This window comes from Anser brachyrhynchus, assembly GCF_964034855.1.
Source record: "Anser brachyrhynchus genome assembly, chromosome: 11".
Classification (NCBI taxonomy): Eukaryota; Metazoa; Chordata; class Aves; order Anseriformes; family Anatidae; genus Anser; species Anser brachyrhynchus.
Window position 1 is genome coordinate 18,790,295 of NC_137706.1, and position 16,766 is coordinate 18,807,060.

General features: G+C 41.0%; 1 protein-coding gene across 6 annotated transcripts in view; it reads right to left on the reverse strand.

The window, feature by feature from the left end:
- The window catches only part of ADAMTS17 (ADAM metallopeptidase with thrombospondin type 1 motif 17), a 185,653-nt gene that overhangs the window by 77,825 nt on the left and 91,062 nt on the right, over positions 1-16,766 (reverse strand). For all 6 annotated transcript variants that reach the window (XM_080607246.1, XM_080607242.1, XM_080607243.1 and 3 more), the window contains 2 exons: positions 12,747-12,887; positions 11,458-11,608 (listed from right to left, as the gene is read on the reverse strand). In XM_080607246.1, the coding sequence (XP_080463372.1) occupies positions 11,458-11,608; positions 12,747-12,887 (292 nt within the window). The remainder of the gene's footprint in view (positions 1-11,457; positions 11,609-12,746; positions 12,888-16,766) is intronic.

Here is a 16,766-nt window from a genome sequence, read left to right on the forward strand (position 1 = left end):
CCGTGCTTAACATTCCATGGGAGTGGATGATTTCAATACAGTGCTACAGATCTGAGCACCAAAAACAGAAAAAGACGAGTTACATTTCTTTCCACTATTGTTCACGTTTCAATGTAATGGTAAAAAGATGAGAAGCCTGACTCCAGTGCCAGCTGGTCTTGTCAAGATTTATTGCACCTCATTAAACAGTTGAGTCAACACGCCTCAACCTTACGGCTCTTTCGCAATGTAATGTTTGAGACTGTGGGTGCATGTGTGCTTCGTGTACACGCGTGTTGGTATGTCTGCATAAAAGCGATCTGTACGGCAGAGGGTGCAGATGAGAGAAATCCCAACACCAAGAGTGATGATGTAGAACATGCTAAACAAAATAGTTATCACTGCCGTATCTGCGTCCTGTTTTATTTCCACGTTTCTTTCTGGAAAGAGGCTTTTGCACTATTTCAACCAAAAGAACGTTCACAACAACTAGAAGCAGACAGCACAATTCAGAAACATCTGTACCAACCACAACACAGAGAGCTATCATCAAGCAAACAAACAACAGCAAATACACCAGGGAAACCTAAATCAATGAATTTTCAAGACATTTTTCCCAAGCTAATATAGCACATGAAAAAATATCAGACGTCACTCTGACTAAATGACTGTGACTAATTAGTGGTTTACCCACAGCTCTGAAAGCACTTAAGCACCCATTAGCCACAAGGACATCACATGCTGTTTTACAGCTAGGTATGCTGAGGCAGAAGAATAGACAAACCGGAGATTTCAGAACAAACTGAGAAATCAGTTGTTCCACACCACAACTCCCAGGTTCTCAAAACCTCTCCTCCCCTGGAGAGCATTAAAATCAAGAAGGACATCTATTTACTGTCAAGTGTTAAAGAAACAACACCAATCTCGGCAATAAACTCTTTAAACTGAGAAAGCTTTTCCCAAAATGCCAAACTTCCAGCTCGGAGAGGATGCTTGTTTTCCTAGATGTAAAGCTACAACACGCTTGCATCTGTTTTAACAGAAGGAAACTCACTGCTTCTGCTTTCTGTCAGGAGGACATGCTGGTTGAAGATGTAATGAAAGTCACCACATGCCTAAGATGTTGTTCTAGACACATATGAGCACCACTGTCAGCTATCTGTGCCTTATACAAGTCCAGTATTTGCTAATCTTCAGCCACAAGTCCCTGGATCTTAAGCTGCATGTACATTAGGGTTAAATTCTCCTCTTTGATATAAAAAAGGAAGGAGGAAGAGGGGTGGTGGAAACAGAAAGTCATAAAAATAAAGTGGCTTTTTGTACAATTTTGGTTGCCAAACAGAATTCTTCCTTAGTCCGCAAGAATGTGGAAGGTGCTAAACTCAGCTAACATGCCCAGGTATGAGCCCTTGCCTGGGGGGAGCAACGGGCACAGCTAACCTCAAACAGGTGTGTCTGTACCAGGACAGAACTGAGACCAGCCCATAAACGCAGCTGGGGCAAACATTCACTTGTACGGGTGTATGCGTATATATGTATATATGTTCGTCTGTACCTGTATATATATACAGGCATACACACACAAAAATATAATAAAACGCTCTCTGACCGATACCAACCTTTCTGAAAATTCCCATCTTTGAGGTATGAAAAACGCAGGATTTTTATAGTATCCCTGTGTTTGATTCTGGATACTAAATGCAAAGCATATTTCAGGAAACAGTTAGAGAAAAATCTGGTAACTGCGATTCAGCTCTGTGTTCTAGTGCCATACCACTACAAAGCTCAAGTACTCGTTAGTGCAGACCCCTGTATTTAATACAGCTTTCAGATACCCCAGCAAAGATTAAACCATCAGCTTTGGTATTGTATATTCCCAAGATGTTTTATCATGTTAATAGCTCGTTTCAAAAGAGATCATATATCCTCTTCAGCTACAATACAAACCCAAACAAAAATCCCCATTAAACAGTCCTATAGCTAACCAGTTGCAGTGACGGACGTTTTAATAATTAAATAGCCAGCTTTGTGGGGAAATATCAAAGCAAGAAATGGCACAGCTTGAAAGAAAGCTGCTTGTATATGAATGTCAGTTCAGAGCTTTCATTGATATAGAAGAAGCCATAAGAAGAGCGGTATTACTGCTAATTGTACACTCAGCAACCAGCTTTTAGAAGGCAGGTCTCTGCCTGTAAAGTCCTCCCTACAGCATCCACAAAATGTCAGATAGGATTTTCCAATGATAGATATTCTTCTCTGGAAAAATATTGATTTGTTGAAACTGTCTGTGGGGAAAGGTCATCTTTGGACCAACTCCCGGCTTGAAATATTTCCAAGAGGGGAGAAAAAAAAAGTGAGATGGTTGTTGAAATGTAGTATTTCGATAAAATATCAGGTTTCCTTTTTAAAAATTGAAATGCTTTGTTCAACTGAAACATTAAGGAATTTATGCAGAAAAAAAATATTAAATGGACAAATTTGGAACTCTCAAAAACTCCTGCAAGATAGCAAAAGTTGCCTGCATAGTTATTAGAAGCCAGCAGTGAGAAGTCGCAGTCTGGAAGCTCCCAATCTAGGAGGTATCTGCTTGGCAGGTGTGGGATGCCTCCAATTACAGCTACTATAATGGCACCTATTTGAGAAAGGGGCCTTACTGTGCCAGGTGTTTTCTCTTCCTCAAAGAACTTGTAATCTAAACAGACTCTCCTGGGACTACGGAGATAAAGGGAGCTTTTTCTCTTTCCTACATATGTGGGAAGAGAGGAACAGAAAGGGATTAAATGTCCTACTGAAAGTCTGCTGGGACACAAGCGAAAACAGGGCTCCGAGCGCCGCAGTCCTCTGCTCAGTGTCACAGCCGCAGACTCGCACTGCCTGCTGGCTAAACTTCAGGGTAAAACTAGGAACAACTCCTGGGATGCTCCCAGGAACATGTCTGGCTGGGGGCCTTCCCACCTTTCACAGCTTTTCCTACTTTTTCACAACACACACTGTGCCTGAAGATGGTGTTTACCTTACATCCAGCTCTGTCCCAGCCACGTGCCAGCAGAGGCTTGCGGCGTGTGAAGCACTAGGACCACTCGCGTGTGGCTCCAGGGAAGTAATCTATTTTAAGGTTCTTTAACTCAGTGCTGCAGCTGGAAGCGAGGAGAAGCCAGCATTAATTCAGCCAGCTCTTTGCCCACAGGCAATGAGTATAGAGCCTGCTAGGTCCTGGGTTAGCTATTGCATCACCACAGCCACTAAAAGCACTGCGATTCTGCCCAGTGACCTCAGATGATCCCAGTGAGAAGAGAGAGCTCGCAATACTCCTCTGTCTCAAAGCCAAACATTATTACCTACAAAAGGAAGCTTCCAAATCTCCTTAGCATAAAGAGAATCCAGTGAATAAAGATGTCCTTCCAGCAGGTAACAGCTCCACAAGCTAGTTCCTTCCCCACACACTCACTCCCTCATCTTGGATTCATCCAAAAAAAAAATAAACATTTAGTTCCCCTGAGAAAGAAATTGTTCCTGCAGCCTATGGCCCACTGGAAAGAGGAACCTCTTATTTCTAGGAGCAGAATTAAACCACCATGAAAACAATTTTGCTGTCAAAATGAGGGGATTATGAAGAAGGACTTAGAAAGAACAAATATCTTTAAGGAAGACAAGCAAGAGACCACATAACACAAAGGCACATTTATAAATAAACTGGCTTTCAATGAACTATCAGATGTCTGATTTCGCCAAGGTTTTGGCTTGGCATATAGCTAACTGTGAGATAAAACATGCTGATAAACAGATTCCTAATTAACACCTATTAAGTACAATAAACACACAACTCACACACACTTTCCTGTTCAAAGCCTCACAGCGTGCTTCTGAGGATGAACTCTTTACACAACAAGGTGATAAAAACAACGCTCACATTTTCTACCCTGCCAGTACCTTTACTTCTGGGTCTACAAACAACTGACGATCCACAATGGATCGCAGGGAGGTGAACACTAGTGTTTGCCACTGCTGTTAAGTGGAGTTTCTTACTGTTGAAAGCTAGATGAGAAGTGTTGAAAACCAGAATCCTATAAAATTGGAAGACACTTCTGAAAAGGAGCCATGTGCTGCCCCAGGCAAGATAACTGGGACGCTTGCGGGCATTTATCAGCGGGCAGCTGCGGACCTTCCTGTACAGCTGACAGCCCAAGGAACAAGTGGCAGGTCCAATACTGGAAGCCTGTGTCTGCCTGTCCAAGTGATAGATCTGATCCAGAAGACATGGAAACACACAGGAAAGAATCACAAGGGACTAGAATATTCAGGCAACAGTCAATATCTGGGTGGCAATCCAACAAACTTGTAATACATAATTGTAGTCATTAATGACAAAGAAGAATGGATCTCTTTACTGCTGGACAGAAAGCATCTCAGTCCAAATTATAAAAAAAAATAAATGTGTTACCTTTCTAGGTGCAGCTAGAAAAGGATTCTTAAGAACACCTCCCTGTTTTCACTACCTGATGATGAAATTTTCCTTCAGAACACAGAGAAATGTGCACAGTGATGCTTTTTCGATGAGCAGGGCTAATAACCTGCCTTCTTGGAGCCAACAAACAGATTTGAGATGATTCCCCTTTAGGTAGCAGTATTTACATCAATGCAACTCCATTTACCCAGTGAACGGACTCTTCATCAGTACTTGTGTGAGTGGAAAGTCACCGACATCAGACAACGTGCACACAATCAGAGAGTTTGTTTTAACTTCTGAGGAAGTTAAAAGGTCTTGGAGAGTTAAAGAACTCTTGAGGAAATGGCCCTTCAGAGTCAACTGCTTTCCGGTGCTACCCTCTTCCCTGTTGAAAAGCAGAAAAACCTCACCGTAGGCATTTCCGAGATTTGTTAACGTTCTGTGTCACAGAAAACACAACAAACTGAATCCAGCAAACATGAAGGGCAGCATGCTGGGTTTGGTTCTCTGAGCGAGATGGCTTGATCTGCATTACTCCGGCTATGAAGAAATGGATCCCATACGAAATGTACCTGACTCCTCACATATATATGCAATGATACCAAGACTTCTGATCTACAACTAAAACAGAACAATGTTTCCTCTTCGTATTTTAGGGAGAAACAAAGAGTACCAGATCTATTTTATTTTTTCACACACCTGGAATTAATGTAATAGTCCAAAGAAAGAGATTGGAAAAAAAATATTAATAAGACCACAAACGGATTTTATGACAACGAAGCATATGCTAAATACTAATTTTTTTAGTGCCTTTAGTGCATTCATGACACTACTTCCTGTGGCTCTATGATTATCAGACACTCAGAGAAACAGTTAGAAAAAATGTATTTTTTTTCCATCTTTCTACCAACAGAGAATTCTTTTTTGATGTATGAGCTCTTCAAATTTGCTGAGCCCAATTTTCAGCACTTTAAATGAAAGAACACAACAGTACATGTTACATCAGCTGAAGAAGTCATGTAAGTATCATTATGGGATCAAACCTCAGAGAAGTAGAGACGTGATAGTCCCTTAAATTAAACATTAGAAATGTTCTACTTTGGCTTATTGCAAACTTCTACCTCAGTAGGCCTTAGAAGAAGTGTAGCTAATCAGCTAAGTCACAGCCACAGAGGCTGCACTCGCATGGTGTTGTAGATGTCATGTGTTAAGTGCTGTTTCTAAGGTTAATACTACATGCACCCACCAAGAAAATCTGAGTTCACAGCACCATGCTATCATCCTACAACCCTGAAGGCTGGGTCAGCCAAAAGTTAAGCGTGGTGCCTGGGGTAGGTGCTGTCTCAGGAGATATCTACCCATGGTGGAGATACGGCAAAGAGCTGCGGGGACGTTTCATAACAGCCTAATCACTCCCATTGAATACTACGTTTGCAGCTTAGAACCTAAAATTCTGACCTTGCACCTTGCATCATCCATCTCTTGTTGTCCTCAGTGACGGTAATGCTCACCTAGCAACTCGCAGCCAACTCCTCAGGCCCTAACGCCTGATTTCAAGATAAGAAAAGTACGGATTTTTTAATAACAGGTACTGTTGGAAAAAACAGTACCAGGAAAAAAACAACAACACACAAACAAAAAAAACACACTGGGCATCAGGGAATACATTTCTTGGCCATTAGTAAGAAGAAGAGAGGACTAGCAAAAATAAATAGATACGTACATACAGTGTTTAGATGTGGTTGTGAAGATTATGGGAGTTTTCAGAGTGCTTCAGAGAGGGGAAGTTCCCAGAATGCCAATGGAGAGGGCTGACTGCCCTTCTAACTTGTTACACGCTATTTGCAGGCTGATACTCAATTGCATTTTGGCTAATTTTGTTAAGTTCATGCTTCTGCTGTAGATGCCACATCACAAGGCTACACTAACCCTTTCTCCCTCTCTTTGTGTCTCAATAAGAAAATAAAGGATTTCCAAGCTCAAGTGCTCGATTCTTAATAGGCACTCTGTATTATTTTTAAGAGTTTGTTATTTTTATATTCTTAAATTTCCACTTTGTATTTTTATAATTTTATTTTGGTTCCCCTCTCTCTTTTTATTTTTCTTTAAACCACTGCACCAGAATGTGTTTTGACCATCTTCCAAACTGAAACACATACAAAAATTTCTGAAGCATTCCAATAATTGTAAACTGGGCTGTGCTGCCCAGGCAGGAACTCTGCTTCTCTCTCTCTTTCTCTCTATTAAACAAAAAGTATTTCCACTGAAAATAAAGAGAAAAAGGTCTTTTTGCAACATACAGAAGCAGTGAAATACGACACTTCAGTTTCATATGAAACAGTCAACGTGAAAATAGTCTGAATTTTAACAACCTACATTAGGAAAACTATAAAATATAGTGTGGCAATTAAGGAAGTTGTTGCCTTTACTTCTAAAAAAAATAAAATCTTCTAATTTTATTTTTAGAATTGCCAGGCTCCTATCCTGCAAGCCTCAACAAAACCAAACCCATCCTTTTTCCAGATGTATTATTATTATATTTACACAGAAGTTAAAGTGTGTATGTGTGATAGAAAATTATGTAGACAAAGTTCCCGACTGTACAGAAAACGACAATGCAGCCTATTATTTTCAGGATAAATCAGCTCAAAATCTAAATACCATGTTCTTGTAAATATTCTATACATTACTAAATAATAGGGCTTACTATCATTGTCTGGATCTTGCAAATGACTCTGTGAAGAAAAAACAAAGGCCCATTGATTCCCAGGCATGGAGTCCAAAAGTCCACTCTGGCAGTCTCTCTGTGATCAAGATCCAGATGACAGACACCCACAATCGCTTAATTATATTCAGCATTGTGCCATCAAATATGAAAACGGAAGGGATACATACAATCCACTTGATTATTACAGCTGTTGATCTTCCTTGATTATTACGGTTCCTCTTTCTTTACATTTTCTTGGTTCTGTTCCTTTTCCATTTCAGCCCAGGAGTCCAGTCCGTCTCATTTGGCTTACAGTCAATTTTGCCCCCTTGTTTGTGCTGCTGCCTTGTGGCTTTTAGATATTGGGAGATACGTATATTTGTTAAAAAACGACTTGAACTCAAGGAAAATGGTAGAGCCAATTCTAGCTGCCTTACATTTTCTAAAAAGTGTCATGTCAAAATCCACATAGCCAGTTACATCCAAGTTGACAGCGTCCCTTTTTCAGCAAAAAATCCCTTTGTAACAATGGTAATCTCTTTCCACATGCCATTTTAGCCTAAGCACGGTTTTGACTCAAAACAATCCTGAAAGATAATGGTTATGTAAAAACCCGCAAAAATGTGTTAATAATAAATAAGCCAAAAGGCTTATAAAACAAAAAGCCAAACACTGGATACAAAAGATAGAAATCACATTTTTTCCATAAATATAATTTCAGTGCAAAAGCCTCTATTAGTAGGCATGCCAGTCTGAAAAATAAACACGGGTTTCTGACTAAACACACGGGATATTTTCATAAGAGGTTATGAACAATGCATTTTCACATGTTTCTGGTGGAGAAACACCACCTCTGCTCTGAGACAGATGCAGGCATTAACCGTTTATGCTTTTCCTCTCACTGATAACACTGCTAAAAAAAAGGGAGAGCAAAGAGTTAAAAGTCTCCAGTCTGCAGAGGTCTTCATAGCTTGAGTGGGACAGAAGCCTTTTGCTTCCTCTTGCACAGGGGTCACATGAATTCACAAGACTTGATTCATTGTGCAGATCTGAAGAACGGAGGTCAGACAGGTTCAATTCCAGTAATTTGCGTGTTGGCCCCAACTCCCACTGACATTCAGCAGCCAAGTCCCCAGAGGTCTCTGTGTTTGGGGTACGCTGATAATGCACCATGCAGAATCAAAGGTGCATTGCTGTTCAGCTTCTTCTGCAAGTCCCATCGTGATTTTGCTCAGAACTTGAGGATAGCACAGTCATTTATTTAATTTCTGGTAAAAACAAGTTATCTCCTTCAAAATATAAAGGACTGTGCAATCTCCTATGTGGGCCGAAAGCTCTTCTAGCACTGCCAGAGGGCATGACTGTACAACCTCCCACCTGGAAACGGACAGGTGTCTCGTATGGTAGAAGCACAGTCGTATTTCCTGCTATATAAGCATTCCCACTGATCATTAGTATATTGAAATGTAGACACAGGATCTAAACAAATTTAAAAGGAATGCCAACAGGCAAAGTTAACGTACAGCTGAGCCGACCTCATAGGTTTTCATTTCTGTTCTGCAGATTTGGAATAAGATAGCAAGGAGCTACTTTTTGCTGGTCTGGGAAACTGTTAAAATTCTGAAGGCCACTATTTTGTATTACAGCATCTGAGTTACCATTAAAAACAAACATGGAAGAGGAATTTTGGAGATACAGTATGAAATATCCAGATAAGGTTGAATATTCATGGATTAACTATCTAGTTGGACCAGCGTCTGAGCTCCAAACGCTGCCAAGCATTTAGGCACCTGGCTCTCCGTGAAAGCAAAGGATATTACACCCCTTTAAAAATTTCTTTCTCATTGCCATAAAGGGACAGAGCTTACTGTACAAAAAGTTTCTGCAATTTCTCAAAAATGGGGAAATTTGGGATTCATCTAATCTCTGAATTTTGCTCTACAATAAGGCTGTAGGACATTTTTGAATATAGGTCCTCTGCTTTGCCTGTGATTATGTAGCTCAGCCATCTCCAACGAAATGGTATAGCGTAGCTCTTTTATTAAATAAGAAAATAGACAGTAGACACATGTAAGCATAAAAAGACTGAGCAGGCTAATTTCCTGAAGTTTATTTCCTTTTTGTAACAAATATTTACTGTCAAATGTTTATTACTTTTACATTTGGATTTTTTTAATACTTTATTGAATTAAAAATACCACATTACCATTGGCTAAAAGAGGAGACAGCTACATTTGCCAATAATTTCTACAGCTAATGCCAATGACTAGTGCCAATTTTTTTCTTGGTTCATATTTTTGTAGACAGCTTTGAGACTTACAACACAAGCATTCTGCAGATGAGGCATGAGAAACACTAAGGTGAAAAGAACAAAAACTTTGAAGGTTTAAAAATTAAAGCTGATCATTTCTTCTAAAAACTGATTCCCTTGCCTTCAATCTCCAATTCAGAGTAGCATAACAGGATGCAAATATTTACTTAAATTAATGGCATGTGCCATAATTGATCCAAATCTTCAGAGTGCAAATGTTAACTCTATCGCACATCTGATACAGAAAAGTATTTCTAAGTAAGCATTTGCAAATTCTTTTTAATTAGCAGAAGTTTTACAAGGCTTTTCTTTAGAAACTACTAACAACTTAGGAATTATCCTTTCTTTGGGAGATACGGAGGGAGTGATGGAGGGAAAGAAAACAGCTTTTGCTGTGTTCTAAAGCTGTCAAGTAATAAGACTAGTGAAAAATCATAGGGGGCACAAATACCTGCAGTCTGCATGTTGCAGAGAAGTATCTTGCAGCAGTGCCTGTTGGTTTGTTCTTCTGGAAAGCAACTTGCTCCTGAAACAATGCCAGACTCTACTAACGGACATGCAATTTCTGCCTAAGAAATGCTGACCACCTACTAGTAGGCTGACATTCTCATTAGGCACTGGACTATCCAGAAACAGAATGTGTTTTATCGCAACAAGGAAAATAGCAAATATCTGTTCCAACACTAGTCAAGGCTTGTGACACCCACACAAGTAGAAAAACTTGAACCATCCACGGTAGATCTGGGATTTTCTTTACAGACCTATATTCTAACACTTAGCTTCCAGTACAGTAGTCCTGGTGGTCTGCATTTTCTTGATGGAGCTGGAAAATACAATCTACCCAGATTCTTTTCTTATTGTTTTAACGTTTTATATTAGCTAGCTTCCAAATCCAAAACAAATAAAACAACAAACGTGAAACTAAGACTATGTTCCCAGGACTTGCATGGGTTCAACGGTTTTAGTCATTTGGCACTTACAAATCCCAGTTATCACTCATTATTATTTTCTTTGTTAGAACTGATTTACGATCTCATGACTGTTCGGAGTGGTTCTCAGGGACAAGTTCGAACTCTATGTGGCTAGTTAATGACAGCAAGAAACTGGACTATCCTATGCCTGCCTGTCTAGGACAGAATGCTGCCAGCTGGTGCTGGTGACAGGACACGGTGCTTCAAGACTTTCTTCTGGGTATCTCCAAGGGCACAGTGGAAGTAAGCCTTTCTCCAGTCCCCATTTAAAGGGGGATGTGGACAAGCTCGGCTCAGAATACAAGACACCTAATTATGTGCAAGGCTTTAGAAAGAGTTTAGATATCTAAATTCCAGAGGACAAGTCAGACAGCCTCATCTCAAATATGACCTAATTCTAGAAACATCAACAATCACTGTTTCCATTTTGCTGCCCAACCACATGGTATGAGCCATGTTGCACCCAAGGCCTGACTGAACATCATTCTGCTTAGAAAACACACATGAAGGGGCCTAATTCTGTACAGATCTCTAAACGGCCCCATCAAGCAAGCAGTCATTGATATTTCCTTGGAAAAGAGTTAGAGTGAGTTCGCAAGAACATTGTAATGGTCCAAGGGTGAGGCCTACTGAAAGATCAGACATCTAAGGTGAGTCTGTGACGGCAGGCAGGCACTCCTGTGAGAAAAGTTTCCTCTCAGCTGAACTACCAGGAAAACAGCATCTACTGAGTACTGCAGCAAAACCACATCGAAAGGGAACTGTTGCTAAATGAAGACTGAATACGCACAAAAGTTCTTATGGGTCTGCTGTAGGACATTAAGAAGACCAACGTGGGGAAAGGAGGAGGACTGCAGCACTACGTGCTGTTGACACGAAGGTCAATGGGAGTTTGACTACTGATGTTGTGGCAGTAGTGCTGAACATGCTGAAAATCCCACAATAACTCTGAGAAAGGTACAGACTCCTCCACTTCTCCAACATTCAACAACTATATTGCCACATCCCACCTCATTTCCAGGCACACACCACGAGCTCTTACCTCCATATTTTTACAGAACGTAGCATTGGTCCCAAAGAGGATCTGGCACTGCTCATCGGCGCTGTAGTGCATTCCAGGCAGCTTGTGAGGGAGCCGCACCGCGTACTGGCTTCGGGGGTCTGTTACCAGCAAACAGGTGCTGACCTTGGACCTGCGGAGTGCGATAATTAAACATGCCTGTAAGGGGAAGTACCTTTGAACTCGAGTGTTAGATCACTGCTGTAGAGCAGCTGTTGTCCTGTCTTTAACACGGAATCTAATGACCTTGTGTAAAACAGTGGTGGTTTTCTCAGTATCCTTCTGGAAGGTTTCTAAATCATTAAAGCTATGGATAGAAAGGTCCTTGAGAACTCATCCCCCACCCCAGGCCTCAAGGCAGAATCTACTATATTCACATCATTCGCCATAAGTGTCTAAATTATTCCTAAAAATCTGAGGGAGGCTCAGTTTTGCCCTGAAGCTATCAATCTCAACAGCTTCACAAGCCTTACAATGATAGCTAGAAAGTCTTATGGCGTGTCTCACCTGAATCCCCCGAGCTAAATTTTAAGCCATGGACTTCTTATTTATCACAGGCATAAAGGAAAGATTTTTGCCTTTGTCTTCAAAACAATTGTTGACAAATTGGAATATCAGTTTGTCATCTCCCCTCTGTCACAGACCAGAGGGAGTGCAACCTTTTTTTCAAATTCATGCTTTCATGTAACACTAGATGTCCCATTTTCATTTTTTTCCTTTCTCTCACACCTCTAATCCCCAGAGTCGGGACTTTTCCATGCTGAACCCATTACTAGCAATAAAGGTACTAGCTGCTGTGCCAGACACCATTTGTCAGAGAGTTGCATTGTAGGTCTAAGACCACTATGAGGAGTTCAGACAAGTCTAGGGCTTGCTATTGTATACAAGGATTAACAAGCAGTAGGACAGAAGTCCTTAGTGAACTGCTGAACATGAGAAACTGAAATATGGATGCAATGGAAGATTTTTTCAGGGTACCTACACACACACACTGCAAATATGAAAGGCACTTGTTTGCAAAATGCAGGTAAACTGGGATTGTTTTTAAGATGTTAGCAGTACAATGGCAGCAGCACATAAATCCTCTGCCTCCCTGTAAACCTCAGTTTCAAAGGGGCTACAGCAATGGATACAGAGTCAAACTTGCACACCCTAATGACACATGCAGACACTTCTTTTTTTTTTAACGGAAATTTGTCTAGGCTCTCGCTTTCAGATAGAACATTGGATTTGTGCCTGATAGGATATTTGATAATCAGTGCAATCCTTACTTTAGGAAGTTTTCAAGGTCATCGCGGCTGCATGAAGACCAGGAAAGGTCACTGGGGTTCCTGCCCTTGACCCATTCTCCAGACATAATATGGGACCTCCCTGCACAGGGCAGATGATCGTCATCATGGCTCATTCCCATGCTGTTCAATTAAAACAAAACAGGACAAAAAAAAACACAACACCTATCAAGTTATCATCTGGGTGTCTCGTTTACCATTGGACTTAGTAATGACATTGTCACATCGCACAACTAACAAAGTTAACAATATGCTACACAAATAAAACAGAAACATTCACATAATTCTCTGGGCACCTGTTTCATGCATAAAATACAGGTTCCTTGAATTTATCCATTAACTTAATTTCACATAGGTTTCAGTATTTGCTTGTTGGAAACTTTTAAATGTGCTTCCCATGGACTTTCCTACCAGAAAATATAACTACCTGACGGTACATGAAAGTGAACATGGAAGTGACGTAGCACAGCTGAAGGATATTTGTTAGAATACCAAATCTAGTATTTACCGAAAATTTTGAATTGCTCTCCTGAATCTAGTGGATATGGTCCCTATAAACATCCTGAGAAAATGGTCAACAAACTGATACTAGAGACAGGCCACATCTGCTGTTGCGTCATTGTGAATTTGTAATAACTCCTCTGTTAGGGAAAAAAAATCCCTAAATTTGTGGTATTGTACAATCTCTCATCTAACATTGCAACTGATCTTTCTCTGAGTTTCAGTTTGGATCGCATGACCTCCAGTGGCCCTTCCAGCCTATGTTATTCTATGACTCTATGACGGCAATGCTCAACAGGAGCCCAAAGCAGAACCAAGCCCAACTTTTTGCAAGCACTGCCCAAACAAGCGCAAGGACTGCCCCATGCCAGTCTCAGAAAGAAGAGAATGGACCTCCTCAGCAAAACAGGCCATCTAAACAAACAGCACAAATTGTGAAGGACGAACGTACATGGAGGGATTCAAACACGTTCAGTGAGGATTTCAAAAAGCATCCTGAAACAGAAAAGTATTACTTGAACCTGCCTCCACCTTGCCACTCAGGACTCTTCTACCTTTAGTGCAGTCTCTGCTTTTGGGCTGCTGCAGTAAATCGCTGTGGGGAAGAGCCTCCCTCCAGTGCTGCTATAGGAAGGTGGGACCCCTCTGCTGGAGGTCAGCCTCTGGGACCAGCCCCCACTGCAGCAAAGAAGGGATAAATGATGTTCCCAAGTTCACCTGCTCCATCGGTGAAATGTCGGAAGCCCTGACTGGCAGTCCCACACCCAGCCTATCGTACCAGGCTGCCTGGCAGCAAAAGGAAGTTAAGGATTTTCCATCCTTCTTTGAAATGATCGTTAAAACCATTTTTTAAATGGTACAGAATAGCATCACTCCGAAAAGTTAACATCTTTCCTTTGATTCCAGCACGAACTGGAAAATAGTTTTCAGACAAAAGGTACCTTGTATGGCCAGTGTCACTTTCTAACAAAACAGCAGTCAGGGACATTGGGCTGAAAACACGGATTAACGGGAACTCTCCAGGCTTCCAGCTTGAAGGACTGAGCAAGCCAGGAGCAGTCCCTTTAAAAATGGTGTTGGACTCTTTAATGCATGCTATTTCTCAGAGGCTCCCGTTTGCTTTCTGACTATGCTCTTGGCTTTGCTTCTCTCCATTTTTGGGACTCAACTGTTCAAAGCCTAAACACAACATACATTTCTAGTTGCAATGAACCAAAACCGGCTTCAGCAGCTTGATAATTATGGCTTAGATTAAACTGCCATTTATGCTATTTTTAGTTTAAAGTGAAGATTATATGGTGGGGTCTATTTTTTTTAGGTTTATCTCCAGGGACATTATTATTGCTAGCAAAACTACATTTAACAATTGTTAGACTCAGGAGTTCACAGTTATTCTTGTTTTTAAACCTCTGTGGGTTTTGAACACAGCAGAAACACGAACATCAAGCCCGTTTTGTTTGATGCATGCAGGAAAAATTTAACAGTCTATTAGTAACTCTAACTTCAAAACAGTAAAGAGTGAAATTCCTGCTCCACTGAAGTGAATGGGAGTTTTGCCACTGACTTCAATGGAGCCTGGGTTTCACTCCAAATATTTCACTCATGTTGTTTCTACACACAGAGAAAACTTCACATGCTAGGAGGAAAGTTCCAGCAGTATTCCTCCAATGCAAATAAGCCCATCTGAAGTTTGTATTCCTAAAAATCAGGGAAGGACGAGCTAAACGCCATGAAGCAGGTCAGGTAAGCTCGCTGGCAATCTTCCAGAGGGAAGTTTGCCTGTCCAAAAATGCCAGTTCAGAAGGCTTGTAGGCACGTAGCAATTGTGTTAGCTTTTCTAATGGAAACGAGGCAGGTTTCCAAGGTTTCTGTCAGCTTGCCTGCCTTGTGACTGCCACAGTGTTGAGACTTGAACTTGGGTCCTTCAGGTTTCTCCTCTGTCAGGGCTTCTATGGGATGGGACTCAGCAGTGCAGGCTCCCATCCTGGCAGCTTGCTCATCAGCCCCCTGCTCACCAACTCAGCTGTTCCACTTGAAAAACGTGAAAACAAAACATCCTCCTGACTTTCCAAATTGTTTTAGGCTCCCTGACTCTATCTGTTCCACAAAAGGCTAGTGTTTGGCTTAGAGTTTCTTAATTAAGGAATGCCTCAGCTTTCTGATTAACTTTATTTATTCATTGCTAAATTTGTTAGAAGTGGGATTTTTTTTGTTGGCAAACATGGGCAACAGTTACTAATTAATACATTCCTGTCCTCAATTTTATTCTAAACCTGACCTCACAAAAGTTATCTGCCCAGGAGAAACACTGAGGTTAACATTCATTACTTGGCTTTGACTTTCTAAGGGTGTTTGAGGCAGATAGAACAATCTTTATAGACTGAGCCAGAACTCACCTCTGAGAGTTATCGACAGGCTTCTTGTGAAATTCTTCCATTCTTTACGTGTGTGGAAATCACTACTTTTCTGAATCACTCCTGATTTCTTAACAGAAATTCTTTAAAAAGCTCTCAGTGTAAAGGAATTGAGTCTGAGCTATCGGTATGAAGCAAAATAGTTCTGCACATTCAAAAGAACCATGCCAGTTTATATGAGCTTGGGATCTGGCCTCAAGGTACATAAGCAACCTCTACTGGCCTCTCTGTGATGAGTTTCTGTTAGAATGAAACCAGCAACACCTTTGGAGTCTGTTTTAATTGGCAGTGCAGAACTTTTCCCAGCATCTACTTTACCTTACAATGACTCACTTGAGGAAAGGATTAAATGACCTGCAGGATCGAGGCATACCCTAGCATGCTAACACATTCTTTTCTGAAGTTCAAGGGTCTCCAGCTACATCAAAGGAGGAAGTTTTTCCTAAACACATAGTAAATGTAATGCCATGCTGATTCTTTTCACTAATAGTCTCCCCCCCCTTTAAGAGAACTAAGTAGGACAGAGCATTATGTGTTTGTACTAAACAGCAGTGCAAGCACTGATTCAGTACTTTGCATTTTCTTTGTGATCATCTAATCTTACCTGCTATTCAGAAGTTCACATGGAATTAGAAGCACATAATCAGTCCCTTGAAATATTCTGCCAAGGGAAGGAGCTCTATTCTTACATGAACAGATCTTGAAAAAAGAGCCGATAAGAATGGCTCTTAGATCAGAAGTAAGAAGGTTAAAATGGCACCAGATTACCCTACCGACCTGCTGCCCTCTGTGCTGTTCGAGGTACAACTATCCTTTTTATCGGGAGCAGCAAACACATGCTGCATGTTATCCTCTACACCGCAAAGCCAGCACAGCCATTACAGACAAGCAGGACTTGATTTCACTCTGTGCTGTTACTGTCACAGTCACTAACCCCATTCTATGCACCGAGTTAACTTTCTGCCTTCGGTTCATCACGTTCTCCTCCTGAAGATAATGAGATTCCACACAGGCAAGCAAGAACAGCTCAGACTGTCAGCTCTTCCACACGGTCCTTTCATTGTATGTTTATTCAGATTAGCACAAT